Source organism: Lepisosteus platostomus, chromosome 1 (assembly GCF_059453375.1).
Source record: "Lepisosteus platostomus isolate fLepPlt1 chromosome 1, fLepPlt1.hap1, whole genome shotgun sequence".
In the NCBI taxonomy this organism is placed as follows: Eukaryota; Metazoa; Chordata; class Actinopteri; order Semionotiformes; family Lepisosteidae; genus Lepisosteus; species Lepisosteus platostomus.
The window spans coordinates 6,707,567-6,728,496 of NC_142611.1; the positions used below are offsets into that span (position 1 = coordinate 6,707,567).

General features: G+C 39.2%; 1 protein-coding gene across 1 annotated transcript; it reads right to left on the minus strand.

Moving 5' to 3' along the window:
* Positions 1–2: 2 nt before the first annotated feature.
* LOC148677611 (broad substrate specificity ATP-binding cassette transporter ABCG2-like) lies at positions 3–18,158 on the minus strand. Its single transcript, XM_088602988.1, has 16 exons — positions 17,735–18,158; positions 15,747–15,971; positions 11,730–11,789; positions 10,988–11,102; positions 10,075–10,227; positions 9,558–9,715; positions 8,289–8,440; positions 7,535–7,636; positions 6,502–6,752; positions 4,800–4,882; positions 3,925–4,014; positions 3,220–3,344; positions 2,123–2,277; positions 1,607–1,696; positions 1,070–1,182; positions 3–967 (listed from the first exon to the last, which is right to left on the minus strand). Exons 2-16 carry the CDS (start codon positions 15,953–15,955, stop codon positions 820–822), a joined length of 2,004 nt encoding a protein of 667 aa, XP_088459114.1. The 5' UTR covers positions 15,956–15,971; positions 17,735–18,158; the 3' UTR covers positions 3–819.
* Positions 18,159–20,930: the final 2,772 nt, after the last annotated feature.

Here is a 20,930-nt window from a genome sequence, read left to right on the forward strand (position 1 = left end):
GGTTCTTGTTTTTCTTTCAGACATTTATTTTGCTTTAACTCCGGTTAAATTTGTAATGTTAACAATAGTACATCTACAAATGTACTAAAAAAGTCTATGTACGTGGAGGCTGCCTGCAGTGACTTGACACAGGGTTTCCCGAACTCTGTTCTGGGTTGGGTGCGGATGTTTCTGTGGCTTCTGCTTCTTGATATATCTTAACTGAACAGAATTCTTTTCACAGACAGATTATTTTAAAAATCTTTTTTTTTCTCAAGAACTTTTATACAAGAGTTTAAAAAATGTCTGTCATATTCTTTTAGTTTAATAATGAATTCAAATTATATATTCTATCATACAAATACAATGATTAAAATAAATTAGTAAGTTGAACATACTATTAAATTAAAGAAAATGATTATACGTGTGAAGCTTTCAGGTTTTATCCAAGTTAGTTTTGACGTTCAAATGGCAATTGACTGGCCTGCATCATTAACCATTGTACTTCCTAATGACTACCATTTAACTATAACGAACAGCATAAGAACAAATACAAAAAAAACAACTAAACGGTAATTTGCACAAAAAGGAAAATGTTGCTCTTACAATGCGCTCATTTTTACACGTTAACAATCGTTCATTGAACAAAAAGGAAATGGCTTTATTCCCCTAGAATGTCACTGGCAATTGTGCAGTAAAATGTAAAAGCACGAGGAAACAGAAATGTTACCGAAGTGTGATCGTCTAGCTTACAGATTTTGTGAATCGTCATATTCTTCTGTTTAGTGGAAACATTAGTCAGCAAGTGCAGTACTGATCCTTTCGATGAGCTGGTCCGGTCTAGGTGAACTTCTTCATAAAGCGCAGTTTTAGATAAGCTATACTGAGGAAGATGAGGGTCATCACCCCCAGAGCCACGTGATTCTGCCACAGACCCCAGGTGCTGTAGTCTATGCCTTGTTTTTCCAGGAATTCTTCTCCTGTACACCTGATATTGAAACGCAGGTGTTACATTTGTTTTTTTATTATTTTTACCTGTTATATGCATGATTAAAAGAACAATATCCTCATTTCAAGTGGAATTACTTACTGAAAGCCTGGGAAACGGTAGCTACAGTTGATATCAATTCTGGAAGGAGTGGTAGGTACAACAAGAGTGTCGTTGCAGAAATTTAGACCAACAAATTCGTTCACTTGCAGAGCCTGTATAACGAAAGAAAAGAAAGATCACGGTAGGAAGAGTTGATCATTGTGAGCAATCATTTACTGTAGCAGGTTTTTAAATTGCCTCTTTTTGGCAGACAGAATTGTAATCACACATTTTGTATGTTCCTTCAATAAAGAAGTTCTACAAAAATACAAACTACAGCACATCATGTAAGTACCAGACTGAATCTGCTGCAACAGGAAAATAATTTAAAATAACTTCCAAAATCTTAAAACTGAAATTCATTAAACATTTCATGAATTAGGGATATGTATAACTAGCCTTTGATAAGAAATTAATGGAATTTACCAATTACGATTTAAAAAAAATCAATATTCTGCAAGCAATACAGTACATATACTTGAAAACACACTTACACCTTGTAAATATACTTATAATTTGTAATAAGTCTATACTTACTGCCATTCCATAGCGAGGAATGCTCAGGTATTTAAACCAAGCTAGCCAGTCCATAATGCTGGGCAGGTTCACAAGAAGACCAGAGAAGATCTAATCCAAGGAGAAGTGCAAGAGACAGGATTCGATCACCTTTTGGCACCTTTTCAAAACCCACCTTCTTGAATTACACCAGTGATTCCACACGCTGTCTGCCCTGACAGCTATAATCCTTCATCAGGACTGCACTGATTGACATCCACATCTCCGTTTTCACTGTAAATTTCTTTCTCTTAATTATATTATATTGCTATTCCTCTGTACCCATATGTACCCAAATGTACCGCAAAGTACCTTGATTAAGATAAAATAATAATAATAAAAGTGAATTTAAAAACAGTGAATATAAAAATCTACAACAGAATTTCCTTATTATGGCTGGTTATAAAGAACGGATCCGAACGGGACTGAATGTGTCTGAATGTGGGGTTTTTTTTTTGCATGTATGAAAAAACGATGAAACCCGTTTTTTTTCCTCACCATCATGAAAACAAAGCTGATGGTCATGAAGATGTTGGCCACGGCGACCACACTCTGCCCAGCAGACATAGCCAGGGTCATGGCTGTGGCCGTGTAGGCCACCAGCGTCACGGTCAGCATGAAGATGAAAAAGGCCGCCACTGTTTGCTTCAAGCCTGAGTGGAGAAAAACAAGCATCACACAGCAACTGGTGACGTCTGCTATGTACCTGCAAGAAGGTGATGTTCAGTTCCAGGTCCCATTTAAAATGAGTCTTCACACTTTGTGCACCATGTTCAGATGGAGAAATTTCAACATTTCAATGAGAAACAGCTTGACATGGACGCACAAATCGAAACACAGTACCACACTGCATAACTGCATTGATCAAAACAGACTACTTTGTAGTTACGGAAACACACGGCTGAGTAGGTTATTTACAAGAAGGCCTATTCATTAATGCAGGCCTTTACTGAAAATATAGCACTGAAAATATAGTGTTCAGTAGACTACATTGTATTCAAATATTTTTTATAAACAATTGAAAATAGACTGTATCCAATGCAGTCCTCTACTATGGCACTGAATAAGCTGATGACATATAGCACAATCCAAAGAAGACTCCTTCCTTAATAATCTCTTAATAATCTTAATAATGTTGGAAGCATCTCAAACAAAATGATTTTAAGATCACAAATCATGAAGAACCCAGTTTGTACTCCTTTTGCTGCTTGTTACTAAACACTGTTTTATATTTTATTTTTTATAATAACGGAAACACGTGTTTTCTATTTCCCTTCTTGCACTCTGTGGTGTAAACTATTCTTTTTGTCCTGTATATTTAAAAATATACAGCAGCTTAAATGATAAAATCGTGTGCTCTAACCAATAAACAAAAACCCCTAAGTTGTGTGCTTTTGCCTGGACAAGTGGTTAATGAGAACATTGTGTCCACTGTAATTCCAAAAAGATCTACACCCGGTCAACAAACACGCAAGTTATCTTGGTATTGTAATGAACCAGAAACGACGAGAAGCGTTTTACAGTATTGAGCACTTAAAGCACCGCAGAGGAACATGACAACCACTTGCAGTAACACGGTGAACAAGACTGCTTACCTAGCATGAAGTAGGCGATACAAGTGAAGACCATGGCTGGAACTGTGCGGAGGGTGAAGATGTCAGACATTATCTTCGACAGGAAGTACACAGAAATCCTGTAATACCCACTGATGTATTCATGCCTGCGAGAAAAAAAGAGCCGTGTTCCTGATCCAGCCATATCAGGGCTGGTATTGTAGCGGATTGCCCCATGGGACTCCGGTGAGGAACGCAGGTGAGAAAGGGGCTACCAGAGACTCGCATGAAGAGTCCGAACATGATGTAAACGTCTCATTTACAGACAGCTTTTATAAGGGAGCCGTTGTATTTCGGATTTGAACATGGGGTGAGCTGTAACTCTAGGAATGAGTTGGTGGGGGTTTGTCTCATTTTGAGCTGGCATGGTTTGGTCACAGAGTAGTTAAAGCAGAACAGCAAAGCGCACTGATAGCCTCTGAACCTTGTTTGTGTAATTGCAAGGCTATGAACAGAGAAGCCTTTTGCTTATTTTGTCTATACTTTCAACACAGCCAGAACTCACCCAGGATCTTTTGTTTGAACGTCAACTTGTTGACTATTGCATGTGTGAAGATCTCTGAACAGCAATCCTACATACAGTAGGGCATCTCCCACAGGAACACAATAACACCGGCCCTTGTAAGAGTATCACCAAAGCAGCCCCATGTCCTCTTTTCATTCAGCAGGCACATCTGTGCTACTCACACAAAAAGCTTCTTCTCTGTAATGAAGAGCTCGGCTGCAGACAGAGTGCTGAAACACTGGTTTGTAACGATGAAGAACAGCGCTCCAGTTCTGAGAAAGGAAAAAACAAATCTTGAATAATAACATTGAAAAAATTTGTTTGTGCAAAAATTGTCTATTGTCTCAAATTTTATACCTATTTAACTATATTATATACGTTATATCTTCTAAACACAACTGTATACTGTATCTACTTATACTAGCTGACTAGGTTGTCAATGGCAACCTACTGCAAAACCACACAGACTTTTCAAGCTACGAGAAGTCGCAAATTCACATTTGTATGAGATACAAAAAAACACAAAATACAAGTCAAGAACTGTACATTTTTACATGGCACTTGGAAACCTGGGACCTTGGAAACCTGGAAACAGCAGGACTAATCCTTCTTTTGGGTAATGAATGGTGTTGATCTAATAAAGACAATAAGATACCAGTGTATTTCTAATAATTCTCCAACCCTTAAACTGAATTAGGCAGTTCGATGATGAAATACTGGTTTTAATTTCCTTTAGAGCGGCTAAAACAAATTTAACAACATGTCATTTCATACAGTGAAAATTCAATGAAGAGGCATATAATCCATAATTGTCCATCCTATAAACTGCATCAAACTTCAATCATATATGAGCACAAGACAAAATTCTTTGCAATTTCATACACTTTGTAACGATATTTAATGCCACTTAGATATGCTTTAGTGTTCCACAACACTCTGTAGAAAATTGTAGCCTGTGTGTTCTTATGTAAAAATAGCTCTGATGTAGCTTTATTGTGAAAAACTGTAGTTCTTAAACCATCTACCTTTCGTGCAAAATAAAGAATGTATACCATACCTGTTCTGGATCCCACTTTGATCGTCTTTGATTCCGAAGAATATAGCGCCCACTATTAGAGCCAGGAAAATCGTGACACCAATCTAAAACACAAAGGAAGAGGACGGGGCCTACAATCAAACACAGCTGTCAAAGCAACAATCAATACAAGGCCAGAAATGCATCATTACAGCATCATGCAATTATGGAACTTGGATTGGGTTATACAGAACTATGTAATCGCATAATAATCGATTCCGTATGTGATGACGGAACTATGGCTTGTCTCTTTAATATTAAACAATTTCAAGCGCTTTTAGAAAAAAAGGTCTGTAAGCACATGCCAGTATTAAAAGTGCTTTTGAGGATATGAGAGCAGCAATAAACGGAGACCAGCGTTTAGTTGTCTGGGCTCTTTCAATAAATGTCTGGTAAGTAAATGACTAGGAACTACACCAGCAAGCCAAGTGTCCTCCTCTTATCACAAATGACATCTGTACATTTTTTTGTAATGGAAAAAAACACATAATTCACTAATAAACTTGTGGTTCTGAACAATACTCAGAGGTTGAAAAATTCACTATAATGCACGTGTTTGAATTTTTTCTGATTTTTTTCTTTCTAATTGAAAACACCACTACTCTATTTAAAAAGCGAAAACAATCCAGTATGAGGCAAATTTACAGTGCCGCCTGAAGTGGAAAAATACCAGCCAGTTCCCAGAGTGGAAAGGCTAAGCTTATAAGGTCAATCGGTTCCTATGTAAAAGGCTGTATTTCCTCATGTGGCTCCCCAGCCAGGTCAGGGGGTCTTAATGGAGCCATGTGATATGACCTTGGCCTTCAAAAGCACTAAGGGCTTTAATGGTATAAGCTGGGATATGATATCATTTAAAATCCTGTTGAAAAAGGCAATACCAAGGTCACAATAGTCACACAAGCTGCTCAAGTAAGATTATGAAGGCTTATTTGGACCAATTAGCAGTTAATAATTCTTGAACTGAGTACCACTGATGGCATTTTATGGCAAGAGGTCATTAATGAGGCTCTAAAGCTCTCCCAGTACAAAGTGGGTTCATGAAATGAAAGAACAGGACAGCAATTAAACTCAAGATTTCTGTTCATCACTTCCGTGCTAATTCCTGTCATAAGGTCATTAGTGATGGAGTCGAAAATAGATTGGCTTTTATTCACCAACCCTTTGAAGGGTCTTTGTTAAATTACTGTGACAGACGACTAAACATATTTTAAGCATTCAGTGCTAAACAGCAATCCGCTCCACAATGCTGGGAGTTTAAGGTCATTCCCGTTTTAATTAGCACTCAAACTTTCTGAGAATTGCGGCAATCAAATAATATCTCTCTAACAAAAGCCATGCCCCAGTTGCTGTAGATATGTTTAGATAAGTTAAGCCATTTTATTTTTTACAGATATGTGTCTTACCTCAAACTGCCCCCAAGAGCACTTACAAACACGCCTGTACCTGCTTTATTAAAGAAAGATTCTTGTTTGCATGGAACTACCATATTTACTTTAAACTGACTGTGTGGTACCATTAATGGACAATTTAACTTGAGTTGACTGAAATGAATCATTGTAATATTCATATAAACAACTATGACAATTGCAGTACATCACACTTAAACCTTAGTCCTTGATGCCTCTGTGTATTAAAAAAGAGGCACTGTTGCTGGCCCACTGCAGTACAAAATTTACAATATTACCTGAGCCACAGAGGTCTGCGGATTCAACATCAGGTTCTTGAATGTTCTTTTCAACACCCATTTCAGTTGGTGAAAGAACGATGTGGCATAGGTTATCTTTCGGGACGTTGGCCGCAAGATGTGCTGCTTCCCTTGAAGGATCTTTTCCAGGTCGACTTTGGTGTTTTTGTAGTAAGCAGAACTCTGGTACTCCTCCACCAAGCGGTCTTCGATACCCTGCCTGGTAGTGGTTTGATCCTCAATCTCATAGTCTAGGAAATAAAAAACTGGTCAAAGGCAGAGAACAGATAGGTATTTTCCTCATGAGACCCAATCTGTCTTGTTTTAATTGTTCCATTCTTAGATAACATGTTTTGACCTGGTTTGCATACATCCATAAACCAGATCGAGCTTTATGGCACTTTGAGTAGGGAATAATTTTTAAATGCAGTGATCGTTCATCCATTCCATTGAGCACACTCAACAGTCTTAAAAAAAAATGCCTACTTTCGCTGTCATTAGCTTTATTAGCTAAACACTCCATCTCACTTGACAGCTACAGAACTCTTCTTTTCTTATCATTATCTTATCAACCTCCTTGCAATTCAGAAAACTGATTTAACAAAAACAACCTGCCTCTAAAAGGATATTTTTCCAGGTCATTTCAGTATTGCCCACCCTAATGTGACAAAGTTATAATAGTTCAGGTGGGTAGCTGCGTCAGCATGCGTAGGCTGCAAAGGAACAAGTAATAGGTTTATTCCATGCTGAAAAAAAGAAGAAAGAGAACACAACGTTTCGGCCGTGGAGCCTTCTTCAAGAAGGCTCCATGGACGAAATGTTGTGTTCTCTTTCTTCTTTTTGTCACCTTAAAAGGGGGTGACACTCTGGCTCGAGAAGTCACTGGACAAAGCTGCTGCCACCATTCTTCTCTACACTTTGCATGCGATGCCCTTTTCACACTTAATAAAATACATTATCATCAGGAAAGGAAGAACAAAATGTAAGATTTCTTACAGTAACAGAAATGGAGCACTCTCCATGAAACCAGTACCTTCAGAGTTGCGTATCTTGGTCAACGCCGCTGTAATTGAGTTTCCATTGATGACATCCAGGAAAAAGTCTGCGGGGTTGTTGTGTGGCTCGCATGCATACCCTACGTTCGATTGAAAATTCACACAAAGCCGCCATGTTACGACAAGCCTTTGCTCTACAAATATCTGAACATGTAGTCACTATGACTCTACCTGGGATTCTAGCTTGTATACAACTATATGGACGATTAATACATAAAATATGTGATTATTATCCATCGTCAAAAAGCAGCAGTACTAACTGCCTTGTCACCACGCCACATATTTTTATTATTACTGCTGTTATTAGGGTGATGTCAGCTCTCCTCTCCATTCAGCCTTTCAGCCATCCCAACTAAAGCCAGATGGGACCATTGAAGTGTACATTTCTTACAAGGTTGTTAAAGTTACAGAGGTCAATATTAAAAAAAAAACAACAATGATAAACATAGCAATTGCAAATTCAGGCAAAAAAAGCCTTTCAACTGGGTAAAGCATATGAAATAAGGCAAACATAGGGCTGCAACTCAGTAACATTCTTAGAAGCTGCCATTGGTCGGTGGGTTTAAAGTTTAATATAATCCAGGAATAACTCTGGTCTACTCAACGTGTGGTTCGTGTACTGTGGCGAAATGTATTTGAGTAATAAAAGGTCTGGTGTGATTCTAACACCTTTTCTGTAGATGTAGCACCTTTTTCAAGCCCTGCGTTCATCTCAATACAAAGCAGTCTCACCAGCTTTTTCGAAGTAGTCCAGAGTATCCTCCGCTGGCCCGTGGTAAACCAGCTTGCCACTGACCAGCAGGGTCAGGCTGTCGAACAGACGGTAGATGGAGTACCTGGGCTGATGGATGGACAAAATGATTGTTCGCCCATGGCTGGCCATTCTAAGGAAAGAAGCGCAAACAAGTTTCTTTAAACAAAAGATAACGTGTCCTTACTTTGCCAGAAAGCACTGGTATGCCTCAGCACTGTGATTTCTTCAGGGTCTCATAATATGACTCCTACTCCTGTACTACATATTCCATGCATCTGCTCAAATAACTACTGTCACGGATGTCGGGAAGGGCATGCCGTGGAATGGCCAGGAGAGCAATAAAGACCCTACGCGTGGCGGCAAAATGGGGGTTAGCCCGGGCTCAGGAGGTCAGACGATGTCAGGTAGAAACCCATACCTTCAGGCCGCAGAGGAGACGAACTGGTGCTAGGCGGGTCTCAAGACATCCAAACCCTCAATGCTGAGTGAGGAGGAAAGGGTGACCCGGAAATATATAGCCCCAGACAGAGACACACCGGAAGGACAAGCAAAGCACAGGGGAACTACAGTAGGAACAGGACAGAGTAGGAGCGCCCTCTAGCTGTAGAGGGCCTGACAGCAGGAATCTTTACCCACAATAACATCCCGACTGATCTACCAGGTGTTATCAGCTCTTGTTATTTCAAGTGCGAATATACTCCGATGTGGAACTCAACATTGTATTCTTGACCCTTTTCTACCACACTTCCATCCTGAAGGCAAGCATGCCTTCCTGCAACACTTAATATCAGGAAGTGCATAGCAAAGGTGAGGTCCCAAAGGCATTGCGGGCAATTACAGATCCTCATGGCCACTCTTTCCAAGTTTGTCCAATTGTTACAGTTAGTCTAACTGCTACAGAAACACTTTCATATATTTTTTTAATGAAATGCTTCCATTTTGCAAAAAAAGCACAGTGGGGATTGAAACATCACGGATTCAAGTTCAAAGCGTACTACAGGATTACAACTGGCATCACTCAGTAAACCTGGTCATTTACTGCACTAGTTTGTGTATGTGAGTTACAAGGTTTAACCTGTTTAACCTGTAACATTTCTACCTATTATTTTTCCAGATTTCGATTTCAGCCATTTCTGTGATCTATAGCACATCGCTGTTAATATGTAATTGTTGCCCTTGTTTCAGCATCTGTTTCCTCATTTTGTAATTATTTACCATACAATGCCAACAGAAACAAAGTGCAATACCTTTTAAGCAGAAGCAGGACAGAATTAGCAGTGCTAGCGTCCAGCCCAGTAGTTGGTTCGTCTAGAAACAGCACAGAGGGGTCAATTATGAGCTCCATTCCAATGTTGGTCCTCTTTCGTTCTCCTCCAGAAATTCCCCGGATCAGCTGGGTTCCAACCTGAATTCAGGAAACAGCGCAGACACTTACACATGTAATTAATACATAACCGTGCCATCTGATTCCTTCGATTAAGGAAACTTATCTTTGAGGGATGATGGATATTCAAATCTGTGTTGCAAATTTTCTCTAAATTGTTTAGTCTTTCACATCACCTGCTTAATGTATCACAAACTGTTCCAAGAAATTGATGATTTAATGGTGACTCAATGTATTCTACAGTATACTGCCCACAGGACCGGATCTCTCAGGGATTAAAAGCCTACACTTTCAAATACAGCTCAAATAGAAAATGGTTGCTTCCACACAAAATACAAATTGGATCAAGCGGAGGCGCTGAGTTACATCATTTGTCTCACCTTTGAATCTGCCACTTTGGTGAGGCCCAGCTCTTTGATGACCTGGTCCACCCTGCGCACCTTCTCTGCCTCGCTCACTGATCTCGGCAGGCGCAGAGCTGCGGAGAACTGCAGGTTCTCCCTCACCGTCAGAGTCCCCATGACCACATCGTCCTGGGGAAACGCAGCGGGCAGTTACTGTAGCACAGGCCTACAGGGAGACGCGACAGGCGGGCACCGAGGACGGCTGACCCAATGGGCTCCTTGCTAAGGACTGAGAACCAGGACCAGCGAGGGAAGGCGCTCACTGCTCACAATCTTTTAAAAACAAAGGTTTTTACCAAAAGGATTGAATTAAGATTTGGTGTTGCCATTTGCCTGAACATTGATCTAGTGAAAAAAAAAGTAAAGGTTTAATGCCACGATGTATAAGAAGTGCGGACATTAACCTGATCTCTTTGTTATAATCCACGTGTTTTCAAATGGTCTCATGTTAGTAACGTACGAACACACGAGGGGAGGCCATTATGCCCATTTAGCCCATTATAGCTCACTATTCCGAGAATCTCATACAGCTGTTTCCAGAAGTAATCCAGGGTCGTGGCTTCAACGACACAGCAGGGTAGCTTGTTCCAGACTCCCACAACACTGTAGGTAAAGAAGTGCCCCTGCTTCTCAGTTTTAATTGCACTTCTGCACTTTGTGTTGCGTTTATGTTGCGGGGTTCAGCTGAAGAAGACTGCTAGGTGGCAGGCTGGCAGGACATTGAAGACATTTGATGACTTTTATCAGGTCCTCTCATGTCTCCTGTTCTCAGTTAGAAGCATGCTGTGAAAGCAATGCTGAGGGCTACATGTCTCCAAGAGCTGCGTACTAATACAAGCCTACTGGTTTCACTGCTGTGCTTCTGAGGGTTGCTTTATGATATACACACCTGAACGACGTAGCCTGAAATGCATTTGAAGTTGGGAGGCTGGGGGGCTCCATCGATGAGCACCTCCCCAGAGAGTCCCGATGGGTCCTTCCGTGCCGCCAGCACATCCAGAAACCTTAGAGAAGAACAAACACCAGGCTCACACTCGTTCTGCGCACACAGAACTCTTGCAGAAGAGCATCGGCCATACAGCACCGGGATTATGTAGTTAGGCCCTCTGCACATTGTAAGAACACAGTAACGGAGTATTTAGCTGCAGGTTTAACATTTAAAAATATATCATGGGGTCTAACAAACCTGCGTCCTACATGCTGTACAAGATACACAGTTTCAAGGGAGTTCCGCTCACAATGAAGTCCACTGTATCACCAATATGCAGAAATAACCAGACTGTTGCAAGGCTAATACATAAAATCTGGAAATGCACCTTTTTAACAGGGTCTTTAAAAATGCTTAGATTTATAGGGTCTAAGTGAAGTTTTGGCAACTGAAGCCACAATGTGTGCATTCTTCTTCAAAAAACATTTAAATGCCTATTTACAGTATGTATAAATCTAGCTGTATTCATTTCTGCATGTCTGGCCAGCATACTAACTATCTCCCATTTAAAGTACTACTGTTTGGTCTATCTGACAACAGAAAACAGACAGATAAGATCCCATGTCATTTCACAACTGTAAACCACTGGAATCAACAGCGCAAAATGTTGATTATATGTTGAATCCGCATCAGCAATACTTACGAAGACTTCCCACTGCCAGTAGCTCCAAGAATAGCATTCAGACCCGGCCTCATGATCCCACTGCAATAAAAATGGGAAAAATCTGAATTCTTTTAAGTTTAAAACTAAAATTCTCGGTTTTTCAGAATTCCAGTCAGAGAAAAGTGCTTTTTATGCCCTAGCTTCTAGCTTAACAGCAATGGATTGAAAAAGAATATAATTTTGTTTGAAATGGTCAAAATTTCCATTTCAACCACAAAGTTATCCTCCAAAACCTAACTTCCAAATTTCAGGTGATGCTTAATAATATAAACTTTAACATCTTAAATACAAACATACACTTCAGGAAATTAATACATTTACATTAATTACTGTATATAACACATACAGTAGATAACATGAAAACCACTTATTGCTAACTTAGGGAATTGTAGGAAGCAATCTAAAAATATATAAAAGATTTTAAACTGGTATACAGTAGATAGTGATAAACGGCAACGGAATTTAGAAATCATTTTTAAGCCTTCAGTGCAGGTGACATTCTTTGACAGCCAGAGCATTAAAAACAAAATATTAGCATTACTGGTTTAATTATTTTTAGGAATTCGTTTACAGCTTCTGTTTACAACTGTACTTTTACTAGACAGTACTTCTAATTCTATAAATTCTTCTAATTCTATATATATATAGTTATCATAACACGTCTAGCCTTTTCAAATACATTTTTGAAAAACAATAGCTAAAGGCTCAAACTTATGAATAAAAGCATTAAAGTTCATCACGTGACTGTTTTAATTCTGTTCTCTGGCAGTCTGTGCTACAGTTTTCATCAAAGAGATTATAGCCAAGAAACCATGCTTAATATCATATAATTAACACTATGAAAAGAGGCTGAAAACCTGTGTGGAATTATTTATTCTTTCCTGGGAAATGTCAAGTACATGTCAAGAAATGTCAAGTACAAGAAAATACTGGGCTAATCAATTGCTTATTGTTAAGAGTGGTCTAGAAGCTTCTTGTTTCTCAGGACCACACAAAACAACAATATTCCAGATAATGTAATCCATTTTTTGTTTCTATCTTGTGCTTTAAAACAACTATTTCTGTAAGAGAATAAGGAACCAGACCAACAGAAAGCAGGAGATAAACACTTAAGTTCAGCTATTTAATATTCTTAATATTTCCATCAGAGGGTGCACGTACAGCATTATTTATGAGGAAGTTACTGTTATTTCTCTCTTAATTAACAGAGTATGGTCATTGCCACTATTTATATGCAAAGTGAATGCAATGATGTCATGTGAGAGAAAGCAAATTGAAGATTAATCTACATCTACATGCTGATACATATTAGACATACTACTGTATGTATTCTGCTTGCATTAACACAAACCACATTCAGTGGGAACAAGTATAGAATCAGCCTGATGCAATATGGTTAAAAACTGTACTTCTGTTACAGGACATTTGAAAAACAGGGACTGCATGATTTTGTAAAGATGAAAATGTCTTTCTTTGGCATGCATGATGTTAACAAATGTGATTAGTAAAGATATTTTATTTTTTTAAATAGGCTGGAATAAATGAGGGCACATGCAATGAAAGCTTTGGGGCTGTAGCAGAATGAAGGCTCATCATGACTCTAGACTGCTGGTGCATTAGTTGCCTGAAACCACAAATGCGACTATGCTTTCCAAATAGAGCTACCTTTGTACTGACTACATAATTCTGGCAATTCAACTTGCGCTCAGACAAAACACGTGTCCAGAGCAATGGCATGTGTACAGTGAGACAAGGGATTCTCAGCTGCTTATCTGAACATGAAGATAAGCAGTCACCCTACATGGCACTGCCTGCATTATTATAAAACACAGGAGTCCAAATGGGATGCGTGTGTGCCTTTAAAATAATGAACATATCATTACATGTAACAATTCACCATGTACAGCCTTTTCATACTTGAAGAGGAAAGCAACTTGCATATTGAATTTTGGGTGTGTTTAATGTTTTGTAACTTCTGTCTTCTGCTAGATAAGCTTTTTCACCATGAACACCACAGCTACAACTTTCTCTTCTTGGTAATATCACGAAGTGTATATCCAAAAACACTTGTTTCCCCTCAGTTTACACCTGCAGCTCCGAGTCATGTTGTTAAAATAGCCTCCTCACAACTCACTGGTTTTTACAAGTCCATATTTAAGAAAAACCTTCAGTACTCATTAAAAGGTCGCATGTTCTGAAAAAGATTAGATTTAATACTGTGATTAAATACTGTGTTGCTGGCTTTTATAATATCTCTACGTAACTCAAGCCAGCAGGGAGTTCTGGTGATACTGAGCTTCCTGGGTAAACTAGAAAGTAAAGCCTTATCTTAACTGTCTTTTGCCAGAGAGTGTACAACCTACAGTTCAGAAGGCAGCCAGTTTTCAAAGCTGATCGTCACACACATGATGCAGGGGTAAAGGAAGAGTGTGAGGATACACTGGAAAATAAAGACCCCAGGTTGTGGTGCAACAGCAGTTTGCTTATATCTTAGTCTATGCTATTTTAAGGTATGACGCAGAATAGGTGTCAATGGCCACTACTGCTTCCTGAATAATACTTGAAATAAATTAATTTAGTAACATAAGGCATAATTATGTAATACTCGTGATCCAACATTATTTTTTATATTTTTATAGAAAGTCTTCCTGTATCTTTCTTAGTGTTAATATTTCTGTCAAGCTGCACATTTCATGTGGTTTTCTTAAAATCTCACTGTAGCACGTCAGTCTACCATCACAGTATAAATGAAGAAGTAGAGACGGACTTTACATAGAAATGTAAAAAGTAGCCCTGCGATGGACTGGCGTCCCGTCCAGGCTGTATCTCGCCTTGTGTCCCCATTGCTAGCCGGGTTAGGCTCCAGCTCTCCCGTGATAATAATAATAATAATAATAATAATAATAATTGCTTACACTTATATAGCGCTTTTCTGGACACTCCACTCAAAGCGCTTTACAAGTAATGGGGACTCCCCTCCACCACCACTGTGCAGCCCCACCTGGATGATGGGACGGCAGCCATAGTGCGCCAGAACGCTCACCACACACCAGCTCTCAGTGGGGAGGAGAGCAATGAAGCCAAATCATAGATGGGGATTATTAGGAGGCCATGATTGGTAAGGGCCAATGGGAAATGTGGCCAGGATGCCGGGGTTACACCCCTACTCTTTTCCAGAAACACCCTGGGATTTTTAATGACCACAGAGACTCAGGACCTCGGTTTTACGTCTCATCCGAAGGACGGCGCCTGTTTACAGTATAGTGTCCCCGTCACTATATTGGGGCATTAGGACCCACACAGACCGCAGGGTGATGCTGTACTGGATAAGCGGATAAGGAATTGGGTGGGTGTACTGTAAAAAGGCACAATGTTTCAGCCGCTGTGCCTTCCTCAGAGGGAGAGTGGTGGGGTGGCAAAGGTGAAGAAAAGAAAAGGTGAGAATTAGGTCAGGCTGGAGCTTCAGGCAAAGAGGGAGATAGAGACAAGAACACTGGCCTTCTTATGCCGGGCCTGCAGGCACACATCATTGCCAAGTCATTCAGGTTATCTGAACAGCAAATACGAACATTTAAATCTTCCCAGCCATATATCTTGAGTTTTTTTTTAAAAGACATGGAGTTTTAACTCCAAAATCAAATGCGTCTATAATGGTCGAAAAACAAAAACCTAACCAGGCATAGAAAATCTAGACACAAGTGGAGAGGTGAAGGTGAGACACTGCAGCAGAGTAACACTGCAAACTTGATTTAAATTGAAGACTGAAGAGCTCTGTGGGGGATTTCTGGCCACCCATGAAACTGGGAGAATATTTTGGAATGAAATGTAAAAAAAATGAAACAGCACATTCTTGTGTTAAAAAAATGTAATTTTGTATTATTATTGTGTGTTGATTTTAACACAGACAATTATGTTGACGGCATCTGTGTTGCTTTAAGTCTTTTGTTTTTTGGTTGTGAGTGCATCAAAGCGATATAATGGTGAAAACACACTTACTTCAAGTCTGTTAGGATTTCCTTTGTGGTGGTCTTCCTTTTACACAGGAGTCCACTCCTGACTTTCACCCTGTAGTGGATGTTGTGGAAGCTCACTGTGGATCCTCGAGTGGACTTTGTGTTTTGAGGGGACATCTTTATTTCACAGGTTCCGTTGGTGCTGACGCCATCTGATGCACGGACAGCGGTGTGATCAATCCTATCAGCCATCTTCTTGGGTTACTCCCTTTGAGACAAAAAAAAAATGGACAAATATGTTTCAAAAACATTTGAAAACATATCTTTTTAATTCAGGTTTTAGTTATTTGTTCTTTCTATTTATCTTTTATTGTCCTTTTATTACGACTTTCCTAATTTTTATGTATTTCTTTTTCAAGCATAAATTGACATTTAGGTTGCTTTACTGTATTACGGTGTTTTCCTTTACAACTGAAAGTATATCTCTTAATTTTTAAATTTTATTTTTACGCTTGGTTTGTAAAGCACTTTGAGCTGCTTATTATTATCATCATCATCATCATCATCATGTAAACCAAGTACTGTACAAAAATGCCCTGGTGGCTGCCATAAAAAATAGTCAGATGTCCTATGTCAGGCTCGTAGACAAAGGATTGAAACGTCCCAAACAAAGTTTATTTTACGTTTTGAGAGCCAGTTTAGGAAAAACTGTGGTGAAACTACACATTTCAGGATGCTAGCTGAGGCTTCACGGGTTCAGCACAATATGCGAGTTAGAAAATAAAGAACTCAGGCAGCAAACAGAGCTCTTTAACAGACCGCACACAGGGCTGCCCCTTCATAACCATCCCTGAATACACGAGCAAAAGACGACGTGAGAGGTGTCTTTCGGCAGGAGTAGATACCCAATCTCCCACCACAAGAAACAGCACCTTTATTTCCATGAAGAATCTCCACTGGCGCCACCTCGTCAGAATCAGATAGAACCGGCCCAAACTCACCGGGCCTCAACACACAGCCACTACAAACCCGTTTATCTAAAAAGTACCCGAAATGCAGTCAATTAAATTAAATTACTGCATGTAGATTGTGGAAAGTATACTAAACACGCGTTTGAACAATTCCTTCATCAGCTCCATCAGACGAATTTATAGGAGAGGAGAAACCTTGTTTGTGAATGGGCCTTCCATTCCAAAAAGGTTTTCTTCCAACATGCGACAGTAAATCGTGCTATTACAGTCCAAAATGCTTATTTAAAAGCAGACTATATGACCGTATAACGCGTGTTTCCTAATATTTTTGTAAAATTAAGAATCGGCAAAATATCAGGATTTTATTCGTGTCCAAACTGTCCAAATCACATCCTCCTCCAGTAAAAGCAGCGGTCAGAACAGAATGAGTTATTTGCACTTAACTGTACTGAAGATGAACTCCAACTGGACCTCAGGTTCACACCTCAAGTGTAGGTCAGAAAGGAGCTGGAGTTTTTTTTTTTTACATTTGTAGAATAGTGTAATTGTAAGGTTCGACTTATTCGTCTCTGTTGTTTTTCTTGTTTTGCACACAAATCAATTAATTTAACGTAAGAATTAATTAATAATTAGTAATTGTGGAGTAAATGTTCAAATAAAGTGTGAGATAACGCCTCTGGTGATAACCGCACAACACAAGCCAGGTGTTTTATGGATTAGTGCAAATAAACCTTTGTGCGTTTTTAATAAAGGAACATTTTTCCCCCCACCAAAACCTGCGATTTATTCATACAGACCTAAAATTAATGAAAACTTTTATCAATGTCTGCGTTTTAAAATGCTGCGAGTAATCTACGCACATGTGAGATTTAATACCCGACAGCATTTTCTAACCCACAAAATAACAGTAATAAGGTACCACATCTTAAAATAACGTTGTTTCGTATATCACACAAAATAATTAAAACGTTAGACGTAATAAACGTAAAAGGAATTTAGCAATATAACATAATTACTCATTATTACGTATGTGCTTTTAATGAATCCAACTCAGACTTACCCTTCTTCAGAAGAAAAAGAAACTTGGTGCTCGCTCCTAAATGCTTATCGCTGTCCTTGGAAAGACCACTTCTGGGTGTTAGACTTGCTTGCATTCTAGTTTATGGTTGTCTGCACATTTATACCACCTATTACGAAGTGGGTAGAAGGGTATCGTCTCTCTTATCCGAGTCACACATGTCATTCATCCGTGCGCTCCATGAAATTTCACTTCAGTGGATTTAGGATTAAGTAAAAAAAAATGTTCATGGATTGAAGAAGAATTGTGCTTTTTTAAAATTAGGCACTGTTGTGAAATTACGATAACTTATGGCGTTACAATAAATCGTTTTTATATGTTAATTTGAAGACATTTAGCTTTTTTTAAAACAAAAACCGTTCCGGTAATCTGTAATTGTTACAGCAGCCTGAGCAAGCAAGATACTGCAGAAAGTGTAAAACACAGAGTGTAGGGGGAAGTGTTCCGACTTCACACGTCTAATCTGATCCAGTCCAGTTGGCAATTTGTATTTCCATTTTTCCATTTATTATAATTAATTCGAAAGTACAGTATGAAAACCTTTTGTATCTTTCGCAAAGTTCTCGTGAATACAACCAAACTCCAATATTATACATAACCTATGGAGTGTATTTACCAGTAAATTATGCTTTAAAATAACAGGAAATTTAGACAATTACCCTCACAAATGTTGGAAATAAGAACATGGTCATGATCGCGTTGGCCGAACAAACTGATGTAAATAATATCATTGTTCTCTGCACCCAATGTACTGTAGCATGTCATGTGTGTGAAGATCACAGAACTTGACAAGTGCAATTTCAGTATGCTACCGTATGGGATATATAGTACATATTATTTTAATGTCAAATTGTGAACGGGCAATGCTATCAAAAAAAACGGGAAATTTACTCCAAACTCTGCACTGCCAAAGAAGAAGAAACACTTGTTTTAGGAACAATGCTAAATTATTTTAAAAACAATCCATACCAGTTTGTACTAATAACTACAGTATATAAAATAAATAGTTGCTGTACAGTACAGTATGTGCCTTCAATCATGATATTGTCCTGCTTATTATGCGTTAAAAATTTTACTTCTAAACCTATACCTTTGGGTTTCTTCAAGCTGATTGAAAACTCTTTCATCTTTACCAAGTGGTTCTTAAAGATTCGATTTCCGATTAGCCAATTTAAGAAGCAGAGTGAGAAAATCCCGTTTGGAATGAATTAAACTTTTGTCAAGTTCTGTTCAATTGTTGTGTAGTCATTCTGCAGAGGGTGCACATCATGGCCGTGCATATATAACACTGTTTCATTACTTCAGCATATGGGTTATGAAAAACATTGTATAAAAGGTTGATTATTAACTAAGACACTCCTTGTTTTGATGTTTGTGGAATGACAGTAGCTGTGTAAGTCTGGTACTGTTTTACAACCACTAAGTTCACTTAGTACTGTGGTACTAAGGTACTAAGTTACTGTGTTCAAGTCCTAGGTCTACAGAATTGTATGTGTGGAGTCTTTTAGTGCCATTCTCCAAAACAAAACAAATGCTTTCTTCTTCCACCATATACTAAGAGTTTGTATTGGGTTCTTCAGGGCCACATTACATTTTCCATGACTGTTTAAATCATTACCTGATTAAGATCTGTCACAAAATTTAAAGTGTTCATTCAAGTGGGTGACTGGTTGAATTAGCTCATTAAGAAATCAGCTTGGAACTTGTCTTGGCCTTCCACAGACTGAAAGAGAAAGAACACTGCTCTCAGTTGTTGAAATGAAATGACTATATACCCATCTAGAACCAATGTGACAACCTTCTGGGGTTCTGGGGGAGTTGGTGAGGTTTCTTCAACTGCAAGTCAGTTTGAAATGGATTGTGCAGCGATCAGTAAGGGACTCTACAGTGAAAAAAGTAGTGTGTGGTGCTACAGGACAGAGTCATGGATGCTGCACATTGGTGGTGGTGGAGGGGAGTCCCCATTACCTGTGGAGTGTACAGTAAGTGTAAGCAATTATTATAATTATTATAATTAAGTGGATACTGGCTAATGAGTCTAATTCAGTGGTTCCCAGTCCTGGTGACGCACACATCTGCTGGTTTTCATTCCAGCCCACCTTCATGAAATAACTGAAGACTTACTTTGGGAAGTTTGGGGATTTTATTTCACTTACAAAATACAACAGTTAAAACAACAACAACAATAATAATAATAATAATAATAATAATAGTCGTTATTATTAACGAAGGGTTTGGTTGTGTATCTGAGGTCTTGGCTGGATCAGGAATCCAGCGGGTCTGTGGGTCACCTGGAGCAGGATTGGGAACCAGTAGTCTATAGAAACGTTGCTGCATTATCAAGTATTTAGGAGAGATGTTGACAAAATAGCCTTCGTTTATCACAGCTGCTGCCCCTCTAATTCCGTCACAGGAAGACGACCAATTAAAGCTGGTCTTAAAATAACACCTCTTAGCTCATCTCTCCTCTGACACACACTCACACTGTCTTATTATTTACAGGACGTGCAAGACATGGAACTGTCCTGCCATCTTGTAAACCACTACGCTCGGTCCCTGTCTGAAGTGTTTGTTTTTCTGCTGCCCTCCCCTGCCTCGTCTCTTAGTAACGGTGACCTCCCTTCCCCTGCTTATCCAAAGCTCCGTGACTCACTTTTACGGTATCACTATCGCCCTGCTGCTCCCACGCAAGGCTTCTCCACTTCATGCTCCTGTCTCGTCCTCGGGGAGGTCCCCTGAACCCGCTCACCTGCTTCTGCTCTTATTCTTCCCTATTACAGCCCTGCAGGGGACCCAGTGCCCAAACGTGCCGTCACTAGACCCACTTCTTCAACTTCAACCTAGAAATCCTGCTTCTTCTTCACCTCATCACATACTGTGATGATGATTTTGGGTGGCACGGTGGTGCAAGCCTAAATGAGGTGCACACAATTACTTAGACGAGTCCAAAATCTATAGAAGTCTAAATTCTAAAGAAGTCTCTTGTTTTTGTGGGGAAAAAAAGCAAATTAGCATATTTTACGCCTGTAAACCGGCAGACTAACTCTATGGCTCCATCTAGTGGCAGAATGTTTGATTGCAATGAACACCTCCGCCTGATCACACTGCTATCCAGATGTCAAAATCTATTTACTTATAATAATGATATCTATATTATATTTATCTTTCAGCTATTTCC